The sequence below is a fragment of the Anolis sagrei genome, chromosome 5 (assembly GCF_037176765.1).
Source record: "Anolis sagrei isolate rAnoSag1 chromosome 5, rAnoSag1.mat, whole genome shotgun sequence".
Classification (NCBI taxonomy): Eukaryota; Metazoa; Chordata; class Lepidosauria; order Squamata; family Dactyloidae; genus Anolis; species Anolis sagrei.
In genome coordinates this window covers 144311791-144330961 of record NC_090025.1, presented here as the reverse complement: position 1 = coordinate 144330961, position 19171 = coordinate 144311791, and the positions used below count along the sequence as shown (strand labels likewise).

Below are 19171 nucleotides of genomic sequence, written 5' to 3'. Positions count from 1 at the left end.
CCCAATATTAGGGGAAGATGGTAGTCTGGCAAAAGCTGGAAGACCAAAGGTTGTCCATCACTAGTTTGCAACCTTTCCATTCACACAAGGGACATAAATACAAACCTACAAAAATGCCCTTGATTGATAAAACTTATACTATGTGAAGAGTTGGAAATTAAGACAATTTTTTTCCTTCAACTGTTTTCTTTTGTTCAGCCTTTTAACTTCTCTATGAAAGACTCATCTGGCTCTCTTCTTTAGAAAGCTGTATGACTATCGGCATCCTCCACCTCCACAGATTGCTCCATCTTGGCATAATATGACTTCATACCAGCTGCAAATGCATTCTCACATAGTCAGTTAAAAGAAATGTCTAAATAATTCTTCAAGGACTTTGTGACAATATACTGTATTATCTCACTTAAAGATCTCAGCTGTGCCATATCGGAAGAGAAGTATAAACTTGCCTCCCTTTAAAAAAAAAAAAGACATATAATGCTCACTATCAAAGAAAATGCTGGTCATTTGACAGAAAATGTCAACCCTTTATCTTCTTTACCTTATCTGGTAGCCTCTGAACATTATATTACAACTTCTCTTGCTTCTGTTCAGAAGGCCACTTTCCAGGCTGGAGAATGTAAATGATATAGTACTATTGGGCGAGGAAGGCTAATCTACACAATCTTTCTTACCAAATGGGTAGCAGAGCCTACCCACAGTGAAATGAATAAATTAAAAAAGGAAACAAGAACTCGTGAGCCTGGGTTCAGACATACATTTTCCATCCTTCCATACCAAGTGTTAAAGTGGTATTTGAATTTTATTCCATGTTAAGCTGCCAAACTTCTCAGCATAGCAGGATTGCAATTTCTAGAATGGATGATTACTTCTTAAATTGTGCAGCAGCTGTAGTCTTGTTCCAGCACAGGTAACTTGATAATTGCACAGACATAATAAGGGAGGCAGGGACATCTCTGTAAACAAATAGGTTAGGTGAAATATTGCCAGACTGATTCTCAAGCAGTTCCTTGTGTTGTCATTTCATCCTGAAGAGCAAAACCATAGTGTCAAAGCAGTATTACTAGGAACAGTTAGTCTCAAAGCATTTTAAAGACAAGTTAAGGTGCCAAGAAATATAAACCTATATTCTCTTACAAATATATTCTAGTAAATAGAGAGCAGAAGAGTCTTTTGTAGAAGAACAGTACCTACAACAGACATAAAATAATGTAGTTGTCTGTTGCAGCTGAAAGCAATGTCTGACTTTCTCCTCTGATACGTGTTGTTACAGAAACCTGAAAAGCCAGTTTGACTAGAGAACATGGCAAGACTATAAAAAGTAAGTGTTATTATCTGCAGGCAATGATAGGCAATGACACAACATGGCATGCCCATATCTTAGTTCCTCTTTATAAAAAATGGGGGCACATCTGCTCTTCAACATGTACATCCTGGACATTTATTTGAAATAACTTCATAGCTCTCTTGGAAGTCCTTCTGAATCAAATACAGAAAGTACAAAGATTAACATGACTACAAGTTAAAAGAATGCAAACTAAAGTCTATGCATACAGAGATAATTTAATGTTGCTACTGGAAGACCCAACAGATGAGATAATAATAAGATAATAATAATATATTATATTGTTATCATAACATAATAATATTATGATTGCACTGACGCCAAGTAAGATTCACCACTGTTTTTCACTTCCTTAATCTCTGGCAATTTCTGACAACATAAAACTTCAGTTGAGCATTCGGAAGTACAATTTAGGAATTCAAATTAAAGGGTAGACCAAGGAAATATAAATATAGGACTTTTAGGTGTGAGCAGTTTTCTCCAGAAATCAGATCTCCTTGTTATAGTTAAACAATTAAAAGATATGGGCATCATTTTGGAGTCAGATTTATTAGAACAAAACTATTCAAGATTCCATCTGGAAAAGAAATGCTATATACTCAGTACATATGGGTATCAAGTCATTTATTATAAGGACATAAGACATAAAATATTCCAGTGTGTTTTTTATCTTTTATATAATGTGAAAGTTCCCCTTTGACATTTAATCTTTCAATCTAGATATCCTTGCCTTAATAACTTGCTCTTACCACCATACTTCCTTTATCTCATGAGACAACACTCTGCCTGCACCTTTCCTGTTTCATCAATTTCTTCTTGTCTTCTAGCTCTCTCTTATTTCTCATTTTCATTCTTTCTCCATCTTATCAGGAGGAACCTACTTTTCAGAAAAGCTATGAGGCAATACTAGTGCACTGAAAATATTGCTTTCAAATATTTTATTCACTTTTTTCTCTCAAGTGTAGCAATATTTATACTAGGGTTAGGAAACTTCCAGGGATCAGGGCACACAATTTTGACTAGAAATGCTCTCCTATCTCCCTTTTTCTATGTTTATGCCTTCCAAGGCTATTTTGACTTTAGGACAGGGCTTTCATAGCCAGGAAATATATGGGATGTTGATTTGTTTTTCTTCCTATGTAGAAAAAGGCCTCTACTGAACCTAGAATTGTCTGAGGGATATGAAATCACACCCCAATATATTGGGGGTGCTTCTGAATATCAAGAACAGCTGGGGATGATATACCGTTTATCGTCTGCACACTCCTCATGTTTCATCGACCCTGTTGAAATTTCATTACTTTGAATGTTTCACAGAAACCATGGGTCTGTCACATGGAATAATGCATTTCAAGGCATCCAATATTTTCCTGATGAAGATTTTAAAAATACTGTGCAATATACCTTTTCACCTTAGTAAAATGACTTGCACTGATTGACTGTGGGATCTCTCAGAAGGAACTGCTTTTTGAAGATATAGACAACATCAGTATAAACTTCAATTTCAAAGCAATCTGCAGACAAGACCCTCTTTGTAGTCTCTGCTTCCTCAGTATGAATGCCAGATTCAATGTGTTTGCATACTTGGTTGATAAAAAACCTCAGTCAAATCACAAATGTAAAGTAATGGAATACAGAACTATTTGCAAACCAGATGAACAAAAAGTATAACAAAGCATTTTTACTGTGTCGGAAATTAAGCTTACAGATATACAAATGTACTATTTGAAGTCATATACTGCATTCACTTACACTGAAGTATTGTATAATTCTTAGCCCAACTCATCTTTGTTTCTTATGTAAACCCAGAAAAACACTTTTACACTGTACAATTCATGTGATCAAGCAATATCTGTGTTTCTTGCAGACCAAAATGAATTTACAAGTCATCATAACCATTTGTTTTTTAAAACACCACAGCAACTCTTTTCATAAACAACAACAATTAATGCAAAGAATATCATTTGAATATGGCCAGGAGAAAAACCATCAACTATAGGCACTGGCCAAAACAAATATTCTAAATATCAGATGTTAAATTAAATAAATTAAATATCTAAATTCTGGACATCCGTAATATTATTGTAAGATTGCATGGCACTGCTAACAATAGTACACATGCTTACAAGAGCCATTCTTTTGCCAATGTATTCCTCACAAAAACCCTAAAATATTTCAATTTTATTCAACTGACGTTTAAATACTGCTGCCACTTTTGCCAAAACAAAAGCCGACGAATTCTCCAAGTGTGCCTACCACATCCGACAAAAGAAATACATATTAAAAGACTTGTAAAAGGTTAAGATCCATTGCTTTACTTCACAAATACAGCAGTACTCTGCCAGGAGTTAACCTTTTCCCTTGGTCCCTTATTTCCTTGCCTGTCAGACTATGGGGAATGAGCTAAGACAAAATCATAACCATCAAAGTCATAATCATTCAAGCAAGAACAGTATTCCAACACAAAAGAAGTGATATCAAATCAGTACCCCTTCGTTCACTCCACTTTGCTTAGAATATCTGGACACACTGCAGGAATAATTATCTAAGGATTCCTCATTCCTCCAGAAGTGTTGCAGGAAATAGTCCAGCCCACAGTTATAAAAGTGCCTTGTGAAGAATCTTGTAAATCACAGCTTCTTTGAATAAAACGTATAGGAGTCAATATATCAACTTCAACCTCTTGGCCAAAATCCCCATGCTGCTCCAGGCAGCAACAGAGCAATGACTACAGAGGAGAAGAGATTCACTGCATTATTATCCAGGATAGGTTTTCCAGATATGTGCTTTGCGCTTTTGGTCGGATGGTTGACAACCATTCCTGTATGTGTGTCAAAACCTGAGAAAAGAAGAAAATAAAACTTAAAAATCAATTACTCAGGAAGTACATTTTCTTCCAACAATAGATATGATATCATTAAGTATATATAAAAGCCCCAAACTGAGAACTAGTGGAGACAAGGCACTCATTTAATACTGCAATTTAATTTTGATCAATTTCATCAATAGGCAGTAACTCTATCCCTGCATGCCATGTTAACAGTCCTTCTGAACTCATTTCTCACTGTGAAAGTACACAGAGTGCTAATATTGCAGAATGTCTTTAATAATAAAGCTATTAAAGTTCAGGGAGTTTATCTAACAGTAATAATAATAATAATAATAATAATAATAATAATAATAATAATTTATTTGTATTCTACCCTATCTCCCCAAGGGGACTCAGGGCAGATTCCAGCATACACACCACAAAGGCAAACATTCAATGCCTATAAATAACAAAACACAGATAAAGGTAAAGGCTTCCCCTTCTGGCTCTGAGAGGTGGTGCTCATCTCCATTTCTAAGTCGAAGAGCCTGCATCGTCTGTAGACACCTCCTAGGTAATATGGCCAGCATGACTACATGGAGCACTATTTACCTCCCCGCCAAGGCGGTAAGTATTGATCTACTCACATTTGCATGTTTTCAAATGGCTAGGTTGGCAGAAGCTGGGGATAACAGTGGAAGCTCACCCCATCCTGCCAACTCGAACCACCAACCTTCCGGTCAACAAGTTCAGCTTGTCAGGGGTTCAGCAGCACCATCGCGGCCCCTTATGACTTAGCTCTGCACACCCCAATTATATCCAAGATGGATTACTACAATGTGTTCTACATAGGACAGCCTTTGATGATAACTGAGAAACTTTAATTGGTAAAGAATGCGACTGCTTAAATTAATGGTCTGATTATGTTACTTCAATCCTGTTTCAACTGCACTGATCTCAGATGTGTCTGATGCAAGATTTCTAAACTGCCAAATGCTTTAGACCCAGATTGTTTAAAGAAAAATCCACAACCCTATGCAACTGGTCATGATTTAATATGCAAAATTCAGCACTTTGGAAGTCCCGCACACCAGTTTATCAGTAACAGCAGTAAAATGATGGGCAACACAGACAGGGCTACCAATGATGTTAAGCCTAGGAAATCTACAGCCAAAAAAATATTGCTGGCTCAAAGAGAAACTGAATATCTAATCAAGGGATTGAAATTTTGGGGACTCCTGCCTCTATCAGGTGGTCGACTGCTCCTTTCAGGTGAAAGATTGCTCCTTCAGTCTACTTGAGAATAACTATTTAATAGCTTATGTTTCCATTTCTGTTGGCTAAGCCAGACTATTTGTGTAGGATTTTCCAGTCCTGTTTCAGATAATGAGAACTTTGTGATTTGTGTTATTTCAACTATATTACTACATTCAACCAAAATCCTTCCAACATTACTTACTACCACTACCTAAATTCAACTTCAAATCCTTGTGATGCAACAATATAAGCCAAAATGCATGAAATTCCAAAGGTTCGGAAATGCGTAAGTCCTTGAAGTTGTTGATAACTTCAAGTTTTAAAGAGGTTATAATATTTTATACTAAACTTTAACTATTTTTGAGAAAACACTACTTACCACTGTATTGCATTGTTGCTCCTAAATAAGAATCAATGATAGAACCTAGTAAACCAGCCAGTCCACCAAACACAATAATGGGCCACTGTGGCGCAGAAATATCCAGGTCATTGACAAAAATCAACTGGGAGATGAAATAAGCTACACCTACAGATGTGCCACCAAGCACACTGGAGATCAGGCCTATTAAACTAACACCGCCATTGGTACCTAAAACAAAGTTAAAAATCCATCAGAACTGGCACAGTAATAAGCTTTTCAGAACATGCATTCAACAGAATTGAAGGAAAATTAAATGTATATTCATAACACATATTTCAGCAACAAAGGAAAAAATCTTCCTGTGCTGTAAAAAGAATACAAATAAATTGCTTTCCTTTCTGAAAACAGCACATTAGTGTTAGAAGCAAACAAGAATAATTTCAATAATATTGATATGTAAAGACATGTAGTGCACTGTAATATAATAATAATAATAATAATAATAATAATAATTTTTATTTATACCCTGCCCCTTCTCCCTGAAAGGACTTGAGGCGGCTTACAACAATCAACAGATACAGAAAATAATATAAATAGACAATAGACAACAATAAACAATTATCACTTAACACAATTGGAATACATAATAATATTAATATTAATTTCAATAATATTGATATGTAAAGACATGTAGTGCACTGTAATATAATAATAATAATAATAATAATAATAATAATAATAATTTTTATTTATACCCTGCCCCTTCTCCCTGAAAGGACTTGAGGCGGCTTACAACAATCAACAGATACAGAAAATAATATAAATAGACAATAGACAACAATAAACAATTATCACTTAACACAATTGGAATACATAATAATATTAATATTAATAAATAACTGATTAAAAGCTATTTTCCCTCTTCTTTTACTTGTACTACTTTTGCTCTATGCTTTTAATATTTAAGTAGTTTTGATTTTATAAGCAATTTAATAAAATTTTAATCTTCATTTTTTTGTATGCTTTTCACTACATGTTGCAAAAAAGGTCAGGCATCAATAAAGTGATTGACTGCAAGTTCTAAATACAATGCAGACATACTAGTGGAATATTTTGCTGTATCAGTGTCAAAGTAGATTTAGATCAGGCATGGGCAAACGTTGGCCCTTCAGGTGTTTTGGCCTTCAACTCCCACAACTCCTAACAGTCTACTGGCTGTTAGGAATTGTGGGAATTGAAGTTCAAAGCACCTGGAAGGCTGAATCTTGCCCCTGCCTGATTTAGACCTGTAAGGAAGTTATTGAAACTAGGTATATGTATTTGAACTGTTTAACTATTTGTTTGGTAACAGTAGCTGAAGACTAGAACTGACTGGTTGTATCCACTGTGGCATTGCCAAGGAGACCAGGCAGAGGAGAGTGGAAAGTGGCCTAGCAAGAGAAATCCATCTGCGTTTTAAAAAAGAAGCAGTTAGGTTAGGGTTTAGGTTCCGAGGAGTGAGGAGTGAGGGTTTAGGTTTAGAGGAGTTGGTAGAGGAAAGGATTAGGAGGTTGTAGCTGAAAGAGAGTAAATTGTGAAGCAAAGTTTCGAGGCTTTGGAAAGCCAGATTAAGCTACTGGAAGTTTCTTAGCCTAGAGAGGCTGATAAGGGAAACGAAGCCAGTATTCCTTTAGTCTAAGGAAAGGCTAAAGAATAATCTTATTAAGTATCTGATCAAGGGAGGATCAGATAAGGGAGACATCCCTGTATTGAAACTTTGTTTTGTAATAAGTGCTTCACCTCAGGAAGATACTGTGTAACCTGAAAGAGTGTAACATTCAACTAACCAAGCATTGTTCTAAGTTCTTTAACAAAAGTTACGTCTTGCAACCACACGCTGTGTACTTTATAAAATTGTTAACTTTAATTTGAAGATTGCCTCAGCTCCATCTATTCTGTGTACCAAGTGCCATTTCTCACAATATTACAACTTACCTCACATGGTGGCAGAAACGCAGGGAAAAGTAACCAAATGAAACTACATTCTTCTCCCCAGTCACGCTACAGTATATACAGTGTAATTACTACTAAGTTATTACTTTCTTAATAAAGGAGGAGGTGCAATTGAACAGCCTCCCTTCCAACTTGATGGTAAATTTGGTTCCTAATCGGCAACCTCCATTGCAAATCGGCCAGTTCTTTTTAGAATTGGGAACTGGGGTGAAATCTCCTGAATACTGGATCCTTTCAAATTGGAGGCAACAATAAATTATCCCTCAGCTCCCTTGCTTCTTCGCAAGACCATTGGTTCAAACACTAGGATTCTGATGACTGGATGTCATGACTATACATTGCCAAGGGAGTGTGAGCTGCATTCAAAGCATATTCTCTCCGTATCTGAACTCACAGAAAGGGGTTTAACAGGTTGCCTAACCCTGGCTTAGAAAATAAAAAGTTCAGTCTTACCTACTGGAACCTTTTTCCAGGTTGTTATTAGCCGCGGTTCCTGATTCATGACAGTGCCGATTTCTGAAGCCCACGTGTCTCCAGCGCAGCAGGCTAAAGCCCCCAAGAGGGACAGACACATCCAGGATGCAGTATACTGTTTAGAAAAGTCTACTGGAATTTCACCTGGTCCATTTTCAATCATGTACAGCAGAGCCAGTTCTGCAGGTACACCACCATTGCAGAACACTTGCACCCAATTTCTCTGTCCACCTATGTACAGGTAGGGAAATTAGAAGGTTAGCTCATAAGTAGTAGGAAGTTCTTTCTAATATTCAGGTGGAATCTTCTTTCCTGTAGTTTGAAGCCATTGTTCCACGTCTTAGTCTGAAAACAAGCTTGCTCCCTCCTCCCTATGACTTCCACTCACATATTTATACATAGCCATCATGTCTCCTCTCAGCCTTCTCTTCTGCAGGCTAAACATGCCCAGCTATTTAGGCCGATCTTCATAGGGCTTGTTCTCCACACCCTTGATCATTTTAGTCACCCTCGTCTGGACACATTCCAGCTTGTCAACATCTCCCTTCAATTAGGGTGCCTAGAATTGGACACAGTATTCCCGGTATGGTCTGACCAAAGCAGAATAGAAGGGTCACATGACTTCCCTGGATCTAGACACTATACTCCTATTTATGCAGGCCCAAATTCCATTGGCTTTTTTTTTGCCACCACATCACATTGTTGGCTCATGTTTAACCTGTTGTCCACGAGGACTCCAAAATCTTTTTCACACGTACTGCTGTCAAGCCAGTCATCCCCCATTCTGTATCTTTGAATTTCATTTTTTTATGTCCAAGTGGAGTATCTTGCATTTGCCCCTGTTGAACTTCATTGTGTTAGTTTTGGCCCATCTCTCCGTTATGATCGTTTGAATTCTGCTCCTGTTTTCTGGAGTATTGGCTATCCCTCCTAATTTGGTGCTGTCTGCAAACTTGATGATCATGCCTTCTACCCTTCATCTAAGTCAGTAACAATGATGTTGAACAGGACCGGGCCCAGGATGGAACCCTGTGGCACTCCACTTGTCACTTCTTTCCAGAATGAAGAGGAAGCATTGGTGAGCACCCTTTGGGTTCTGTCACTTAACCAATTACAGATCCACCTAACTGTTGTTTTACCTAGTTCACATGTGACTAGTTTGTTTGCCAGAAGGTCATGGGGAACCTTGTCAAAGGCCTTACTGAAATCCAGATACACTACATCTACCCAGCTTGTAATTTTTTTTGTATCTATTGTTTCTTCTGGTGACCTGAAGGTGAAATACATGCCCTCTCTTGACTTGTTTTCCTCATAATAAAAACCCTGGTTTTGTTGTGAAAGCTGACAAATAAGAAACTGACCCACGGTCATATAGTAAATTCTATGGCAATGTGAAGATTAGGATATCTATGTCTCAATCAAATACCATGCTAATTCTCAATTATTTACTACAAATCATTGCTGCTTTTCTTATTAATTAAAAGCAAAGACGATAACTAATTATGTGTTCACTGCGTGCTTGCCCAATACTTCATTTGGGTAATTTATTGTAACCCAACAAAATGAAGATGGTGCCATAACACATTTCCCTAAGATTGCATGAAGAATTTGCTTATTAGCAGAGGAAAACTGACAAAAATAGCTTCTACACACCTTGGCCTGCAATGGCTTTCTGGATCCTAGTTTGCAGAGTAAGATTCACCTATTCACATCTTTTGACTTCCATACAGTTTCATCACAATTTTAGTTGTCAGCTGTCTTCAAAATTAATTTTAAACTTTACCTTCTTTATATTCAGGGTCTATTTGCTTCTTTACTTCTCCTTTCCACTTGGTCAGTTTGGAAGAAGTGATGAAAAACATAAGCATGGCAGTGAAGAAGCTGTAATTTGCAACTGTGAGGATAAATCCAACTATTAAACCTGAGAAAGATGGGGAAATGACATGTTAGTTCACACAATAATGTATTGGAAGGCAATCAAAATTGTGTGTGTAAGAAAAATCCCTGATGCAATGCTCACTTCTTTCCTCTCACAATTCATTGTCTTTTGTGTATCAGAAAAATAAAATAAAAATAGTGAGCCTGTGGGAAAGAAATATCTTCTCTTTAAATCTCCGCAAACGCTTTTTTTAAAGCTCACCATTTTCTAAGTAAACAACAGAAACAATAAATATAATTTAATTATACTTGAAAAAAGCAGCATATTTTGTCAATGTAACAATTTATAACATGACTTTGTTCACTTTTTTGTCTCAGACTAAATGTTCAGTTCTTTCCTTTTCTCCTTCCTTTCATATTTCTGCTATCTTCCTTCCTGATTTCACCTCATTTTCTGTCCTCTGAGAAGTGGATTTTGAAAAATTGTTGTGGAAACAAGGATGAGTGATACAGCTTCAACGGAGACATCTTTTCCTCATGTGAACTCTTTCAGGAGTGTTATTTCCCTTCCTAGGGGGAGATTTAAATTTGGACAGATTCCTAGGAGGAGATTTCTCTCACTTTATGTTGTCTCACCCCGTTCTTAACTGTGAGTTGTTTGTAAGTTGGGTATTATAACTTGGAGACTACCTATACTTGGTGTAGTAGGTAGACTAAAGGCTCCTGTGTCCATTACACAGTTGGGAGATCCAGCAATGCTACACTGGCATATTTTTACCCTACCTGTAAATCTGCCCTACAGTTCTGTTTCAATTCTCATGAAACTTTCATCTACAATTACTTTTTCTCCTGTCACATTAAATGTTAAATTTGTAGAGATTGCAACTTATATGTCAAAGGCCATCAAACATTTTGCTGGAAATGACAACCTTCTTCAAGCGTGTTCTAGTAATGCTTATCCATTATCCTGTAGCTTAGTGTTTCCTGTACATATGTTCTGGTATGCAGCTTCCTTTATTCTATGATTTCTGAGAAGTTATAAAAGGGGCTGCAGATCACATGCTCTCTCTTTTTCTCTCTCCTTTTGACTGTGTGACCTATTGATAGCTGTTTTGTTATAAGAGAGATTTCCTGGCCAGATAGCACAGAGAATTATCTCAAACATTACTGAAACTGGACTGATATGTTTTGTACCTGTGTATGCTGAACACATTAAGGTTGTGAGTAAATCAAATATGTTATTTTATCAAATTCTACTTCATTTTTGTCTCTTGAGTGCATGATATAAAACATGTTGTTTTATGGGAGAGCATACACACATACATATATGGCACTGAAAAACACTTATGCACTGACAAAATCTCTGTTTTCTTAACAGATCTGAGATAACAGGTTATTCAGTCTAACAACTGAAACCACTGCCTTGCACAATTGTATCTGGTTGTATACCACAAGAGAAGATTCTACTCTAAAGGGCTTTTGGCTCTTCTCTGAAAGGTCATGCTTTTCTAAAAAGTTATGATCTCCAAAAGGTGTTTTTCAAAAGGTTATAAATGTCATTTTCCAAAACTTTTCTTCATCCATAAAGTTGCTGAATTTAAACCCCTCTCCATGTCTAGTTAATAGACCTGTACATCTTGACCTGTCTGATGTGCAAGACTGACAATTTCCCCCTTCAATATGGCAGGGTTTTTTTTACTACATTTATACCTGCTGGTTACAACTGATTTTCCCCTTGCTATTTTATTACCACTAAAAAATTGATGTTATACCTATTTTGTATGCCTATATAACTGGAATCACAAAAAAAAATAATTTTCAGGTTAAAGAGGGCCCAAGTGGAAAAGTTTAACAAACTCTGTTTTTGAATGTGTCCCATCACCTTTCTATATCACAACCAACCTACTGACAGCACTAACTTTGCTAACTGTGACCATGATGCTGTTGGCGAAAGTAAAGTTGCATTAACAATATGGAATCGGGTGAGGGGATGACAGAAAAACAACATTCTGTCAGGAGAGAAACAGCTCAGAATCTAACACAACCACATTCCTTAGTGACAGGGAAAACCCTTCTCTGCAACTGTTACACTTCCCTGCAACTGTTACACTTCTGGCTAGAAAATGTCTACATCATTTACTGAATCAACCACTTGGTAGCAATAACTATCATAAAGACCCCGTAGTATTTGCATACTAGTTTAAACATCAACCAAAAACATCAGAGTCAAAAATCCTTAATGGTAATAATGTGGCCACTGAAGGATGGATATGTATGCCATCAATGTATTTCCAAAATATATGCAAAATCAAAATTGAGGCTCAAAAACATACCTCCAAGTGCTCCTCCATGATCAAGACTCTTTTTCTTAAATCCTCTCGAAGCAATGGTTAATGGAATTAAGATTGAGAAAAGCCATCGCCATGGAGAAATAGGTCGCAAAGTACCTAAAGTGATTTAAAAATACAAAGAGCATTCCATTTGTCATAAACTACCAGAAAGGGAAGATTCCTCTATACATTCCATAATGTTGGCATTGAACCCATGAGGCTTTTACTCATTTCTTTATACACACTGCTGAATTACATATATACTCAAGTATAAGGCGACCTGAATAGAAGACGAGACACCTAATTTTACCACAAAAAACCTGGGAAAACGTATTGACTCAAGTATAAGCCAAGGGTAGGAAATGCGGCAGCTACTGGTAAATTTCAACATAAAAATAGATACCAATAAAATTGCAATAATTGAGTGGGTTAAATGTTTTTGAATATTTACATAAAACTGTAATTTAAGATAAGACTTTTCAACTCTGATTATTCTAACCTTCGTCAATGTAAATGTGCTTACGTAGGCTTCCAATAATAATAGAGTAAAAAAATAAATGTAATAAAAATAATGGAGTAAAATAATGGAAATGTAATAATAACAGTACTAATAGAGTAAAATAAAAATGTAATAATAATAGTGTAAAATAATAAATGTAATATTAGCAATAATAGAGAAAAAATAACAAAAGTAATAATAGAGAAAAATAATAAATGAAATAATAATGATGAAAAATAATAAATGTAATAAAAATAATCACAATAACACAATAAAATAATAAATAACCTTTACTCGAGTATAAGCCGAGGGGAGCTTTTTCAGCCTTAAAAAAGGGCTGAAAACCACGGCTTACACTCAAATATATATAGCAACCTTTCCCTTGGTCAGTTCTCTGCACTCTACAAATAGTCTAGGATCCACTGCCAACCAGAGTAAATGGCTCTTCTTCTTGTAAACTGGGCCTTTGTGTTCATTGCCACAATGTAAGCATGTTTAATCATGCTTACAATCTCAGAATTAAAAGAAGATTTCACAATGATTGGGAAAGATTGAGTTGCTTGGATTCCAGTATTCTTCATCTTCCTGGTGAGAATGTATTTCTGGAGTAGAGTCTATTTCATCACCATACAAGCTAAACCTGTTGTGTGAAATTTTGGGAGAACTTACGCTATTATAAATATGCTCCATGCTGTTTTCTTTGGGGAGGGGGTAGAGAAAAATAAATATTACAAAGGTCCTTGTTCATGTACTACAATGGATAAGATTGGTAATATTCTAGTATCCAAGTTTAACAAACTATAGTACTTCAGTAAAAAAAAAAAAAACCAATTTGAAGCATTACCATAATAAGTACTTGCAGTCATGGATACAATCCAAAACGATAACGAAATGCAAATCAGGACACTCAAGATGATAATATTTGTTATCATTTTGAAATAATTTTTGTTGAAGTCGTCCCATGAATAAAAGAGCATGGAAAATCCGAGGCAAATCACCTGTATGAAGAAGCAAGGATGCCAGTGTTTAACAAGAAACAGAATCTCACATCAAACATGGAACAAGCAAGACAGATACTCAATCTGCAATATATAATCAGTAATCAACCAAAACAAACCATTTCACTAGTTCAAGTTGACCCTGATCAGTATGGTGGTACATTTTATTTTTTACTTTCATAAAAAGATAGGAAATCTTTTTTTTTTTAGTAATCATGTCACTATTATTAGGCATCAACAGATACTTCCCATGGAATACATGTATGCTCTTGCTATGAATGCATACATTTCTATGTATAGGCTTATTCTTGTACATGCAGTTTGCACGTGTTTTCTTTGTAATTGTTTATTTTGTAACTTTAGCTGTCTGCCTTTGATCATTTGTAAAGCTTATCTATGTAAGAAACTATGCAATTTTAGTCCAAACTGTAAGTGATGCCACGGCAGCTGTTCGTTTTGTCTCGTATCTACTGTATTCATGTACAAAATAAATGACTGTATCTGGTTTTTAGACCAAACTTAGTGAATGGGTGAGGAGAAGTTAAGCACATTTCATTCCACAGCTGAACACTGAAAGATTCATCGCAGCCCCCCACCCCCCACCCCTATTTCCAGTAGTACAGCCATCCTGGGGGGAAAGGACTTGAATTGAAAATCACAGGAAAATTAAGAGGAATTTCAAATCTTCTTGCCCTTTGGGAAGGTGATTGTCACACAAGAAGGAAAAGCAGACAACATGCTAGTTTCAAGTTAACTGTCACCCATGGGATTTAAGCCGAGTTATTTATTTATTTATTTATTTATTACAAATAATGAATGTCATAAAAAGAATAGTTAGAGTAGAAATCACATTACAGTCTGGGCACCCAAAATCCGGATTTGTCCATGTGGGTGGCTGAAATAGTGACCCCTTTGCTTTCTGATAACACACAAACTTTGTTTCATGCACAAGATTATTGAAACTATTGTACAAAATTGCCTTCAGCTATGGTACTATAAAATATATAAATATATAGTTATCATATTATTATTATATTACATTACATTATAATATTATAAATATTATATGTATACACATTATATTATATTATTAGAATATGTGCATCTAGAAACAACAGAAGTAACCTAGTTGCTTTAGAAATATTGTTTTTATCTTAACGCAGTTTTAATTGATTTTTCTAATAAAGCAAACTACCTGCAACAAAAAAACCTTGATCAGAATCACCATCAGGGGTAAAGGGCAGAGTTCACTAGCTGCTGCCAGAATGTTCTGGCATTACTTATGCCCAGAAAATATTTTGGTGCAGACATTGCAAGGCATCACCATGCAGAACTCAATATACTAGTTGAAACAAGACCACCATGAATTGAAATAACATTGAAGCCAATGTAACTACCCCAGTCTTCTTTCACAGAGTTCTAGAAACAATGCTTTTGTGATACTGCTGAGGATATTTTTGATGCAGATTGTTGGGCAATTCTTAGAACACTGGTTCCCATGGTCCCCACTGTTGGTTGAGAACTATGGAAGATAAAGCAATTTACTCCTTCCATCTTGCATTGACAGAATCAGAGTTGGAAGAGACCTTGTGGGCCATCCAGTCCAACCTCCTGCCAAGAAGCAGGAAAATCACATACAAAGCATCTCCCACAGATGGACATCCAGCCTCTGCTTAAAAGCCTCCAAAGAAGGAGCCTCCACCACACTGCGGGGTAAAGAGTTCAACTGCTGAACAGCTCTCACTGTTATAAAGTTCTTCCTAATGTTCAGGTGGAATCTCCTTTTCTGTAGTTTGAAGCATTGCTCTGCGTCCCAGTCTCAAGGGAAGCAGAAAACAAGTATGCTTCCTCCTCCCTATGAATTCCCCTCACGTATTCATACATGCTCATCGTGTCTCCTCTCTCAGCCTTCTCTTCTGCAGGCTAAACATGGCCAGCTCTTTAAGCCGCTCCTCATAGGGCTTATTCTCCAAACCCTTGATCATTTAGTCGCCCTCCTCTCGGTACATTCCAGCTTGTCAACATCTCCCTTCAACTATAGACATAGTATTTCAAGGCACAATAGAGGGGTAGCATGACTTCCCTGGATCTAGACACTATGCTCCTATTTATGCAGGCCAAATTCCCATTGGCTTTTAAAACTGTTGCATGACATTTTTGGCTCATTTTCACCTTCCTGTCCACAAGGGCAAGATCTTTTTCACATATACTGCTGTTGAGCCAGGCACCCCTCCCATTCTGTATCTTCGCATTTCATTTTTTCTGCCTAAGTGGAGTATCTTGCATTTGTCACTGTTGAATTTGATTTTGTTAGTTTTGGCCCATCTCTCTAATCTATTAAGAATGTTTTGAATTCTGTTCCTGTCTTCTGCAGTATTGGCTATCCCTTCCAATTTGGTGATGTCTGCAAACAGGAAGGGATATATAAGCTTCCAAATGTGCTGGACTTCAACCCTACCCAATGGCAAGCAACGATGAGAGTGAAGTCCAAACATATGCGAAGCCCGTGGTTCCTCACTCCTGCCTATTTTAATATGACAGGTTTACTATGATATAAGCTTCCATATTTCACATTTCTGTTACACTTATCTTCATTTTCCAATATATAAATCCTTCCCAAGCAGATTTAGAAATATGATTGGCACTCTATATCAGGCATGGGCAAACTTCAGCCCTCTAGGTGTTTTGGACTTCAACTCCTACAATCCCTAACAACCTGTGGGAGTTAAAGTCCAAAACACCTGGAGGGCCAAAGTTTGCCTATGCCTGATATATATGTGTGTGTATTGGTTGGTTTATACCAGGAAGGGTCTCAAGCTTTCTCTGCCAAGGAATGCTGGTGCCACAAACTACAAATCCCAGGATTCCATATCCCTGAGCCATGGCAGTTAAAGAGGTGTCAAAATGTATTAATTCGATAATGCTGACATACTCTAAAGCAGCATTTCTCAACCTGGGTGTCGGGACCCTTGGGGTGGGGGTCCCCAGGTGGTATCAGAGGGGTTGCCAAAGACCATCAGAAAACAGTATTTTCTGTTGGTCATGGGGGTTCTGTGTGGGAAGTTTGGCCCAATTCTAGTGTTGGTGGGGTTCTGAATGTTCCTTGATTGTAGGTGAACTATAAAACCCAGCAAATGCAACTCCCAAATGTCAAGGTCTATTTTCCCCAAACTCTACCAGTGTTCACATTTGGGCATATTGAGTATTCGGGCCAAGTTTGGTCCAGATCCATTATTGTTTGAGTCCACAGTTCTCTCTGGATGTAGGTGAACTACAATTCCAAAACTCAAGGTCAATGCCCACCAAACCCTTTCAGTATTTTCTGTTGGTCATGGGAGTTCTGTGTGCCAAGTTTGGTTCAATTCCATCACTGGTGGAGTTCAGAATGCTCTTTGATTGTAGGTGAACTATAAATTTCAGCAAGCACAACTCCTAAATGACAAAATCAATCCCACTCACCCCATCAGTATTCAAATTTGGGCATATTGGGTATTTGTGCCAAATTTGGTCCAGTGAATGAAAATACATCCTACATATCAGATATTTATATTACGATTCATAACAGTAGCAAAATTACAGTTATGAAGTAACAACTAAAATAATGTTATGGTTGGGGGTCATTACAACATGAGGAACTGTATTAAGGGGTCGCAACACTGGGAAGGTTGAGAAACAGTGCTCTAAAGACTAGGGGAAGGAGAGCCATTTATGCCGCCTTGAACTCACTTGGAAGAAAGCAGGATACAAATACAGCTTGAGTGTCTCTTATCTGGAAATCTGAAATGCTTCAAAATCCAGGGGCTGAGACAGTGACACCTTTGCTTTGTGACAGCTCAGTGTACACAATCGTGTTTCATGCAGAAGGATTACAAATATTGGGTATAAGGTACGAAACATATGTGGAGTATGTTTCGCCTTGGGTCCCACATCCCAAGATTATGTATAGCGAGTACGGGCAAACTTTGGCCCTCCGGGTGTTTTGGACTCCAACTACCGGCTGTTAAGAATTGTGGGAGTTGAAATCCAAAACACCCAGAGGGCCGAAGTTTGCCCATGCCTGATGTATAATCATATTCCAAAATCCCAGAGAAAATCCAAAACACTTGTGGTCCCATCTCCCCAGATGTCTCACTTTGCATATGCTATACATATTTTTATATATGTTATCCACAAGGACTCCAAGATCTTATTCCTTTTGCTGAAAAGGATTCTATATACATAGAATATTATGGAATTCTTATTATTCCATTTTGATGCTAAAGTGGGCCCTGGTTATCCACAACCTCCGAGGATGCCTGCCATAGATGCAGGCGAAACGTAAGGAGAGAATGCTTCTGCAACATGGCCATATAGCCCGAAAAACCTACAACAACCCATGCCATACATAATTGGGATTCACAGGCCTTTCGGGTAAAGGAGACTCAACCTCTGGGTGCATCCACACTGTAGAATGAATGCACTTTGACACCACTTTGTCATGGCTGAATGCTATGGAAATCCAGGGAGTTGTAGTTTTGGGAGGGCATCAGCACTCTTGGAAAGGGAAAGTTAAGGACCTTGTAAAACTACAACTCCCATAGCACTGGGCCATGGCAGTGAAAGTGGTGCCAAACTGCCTTCATTCAATCTACAGTGTAACCCTAAGAAGGATGCCTGAGAGAAGGTTCATCGCTGGGAAAGGGGAGGGAAACCCGTGTATCGTGTTTACACGTGACGGAGCCGATTGGGGAGGGAGAGACGCGTGTCAAATGCCTTCATTCTACAGTGCAGTCTATGTAACTGTAAGAAGGATGCCTGAGCGAAAGTTCCTCGCTGGGAAAGGGGTGGGAAACCCGTGTATCGCGTTCACACGTGACGGAGCCGATAGGGGAGGGGGAGACGCGTGTCGTGGTGATGATGGTTGTCTTTTACCCACCAGAGAGGCGCCCGGGGCTGGCCTCGGCCTTCCCAGTCCGTCTGAGGAGGCGAGAGCCCCTCCATCAGGCTCCCCATCCAAACGCTGCCGCCTCCGACAGCCACAGCGGGCCCATGAACGAAGGCCACATAGATCTACGAATCGGGAAGACGTGCTTAAGGACGTATCACTTGTGAGCTCGCTTTCCACAAGCTATCATATACAGACCCATGCAGGGTTGTGGGTGATCAAGATCTCTTCTCAATTAGACCTTTCCTGAACAGAAGCCTAAGCCCCTCCTTAAACTATAGAGCCCACGATTCCATAACTCATA

General features: G+C 37.8%; 1 protein-coding gene across 1 annotated transcript; it reads right to left on the bottom strand.

The window, feature by feature from the left end:
- Positions 1 to 1952: 1952 nt before the first annotated feature.
- On the bottom strand, positions 1953 to 18996 carry TMEM19 (transmembrane protein 19). The gene is made up of 7 exons (XM_060777454.2): positions 18859 to 18996; positions 13790 to 13943; positions 12450 to 12563; positions 10022 to 10159; positions 8218 to 8469; positions 5791 to 6000; positions 1953 to 4184 (listed from the first exon to the last, which is right to left on the bottom strand). The coding sequence occupies exons 2-7, from the start codon at positions 13920 to 13922 to the stop codon at positions 4021 to 4023; spliced, it is 1011 nt and encodes a 336-aa protein (XP_060633437.1). The 5' UTR covers positions 13923 to 13943; positions 18859 to 18996; the 3' UTR covers positions 1953 to 4020.
- Positions 18997 to 19171: the final 175 nt, after the last annotated feature.

What these genes read in the sequence shown, in the direction of transcription:
- TMEM19 (XM_060777454.2), bottom strand. Translation starts at nt 13,922, where the DNA reads ATGCTCTTTTATTCATGGGACGACTTCAACAAAAATTATTTCAAAATG. An exon ending in TCATGGAGGAGCACTTGGAG is followed by an intron (nt 10,160 to 12,449) that starts GTATGTTTTTGA and finishes CATCTTTCTCAG; the next exon opens with GTTTAATAGTTGGATTTATC. An exon ending in CTGGAAAAAGGTTCCAGTAG is followed by an intron (nt 6,001 to 8,217) that starts GTAAGACTGAAC and finishes ACTTTGTTTTAG; the next exon opens with GTACCAATGGCGGTGTTAGT.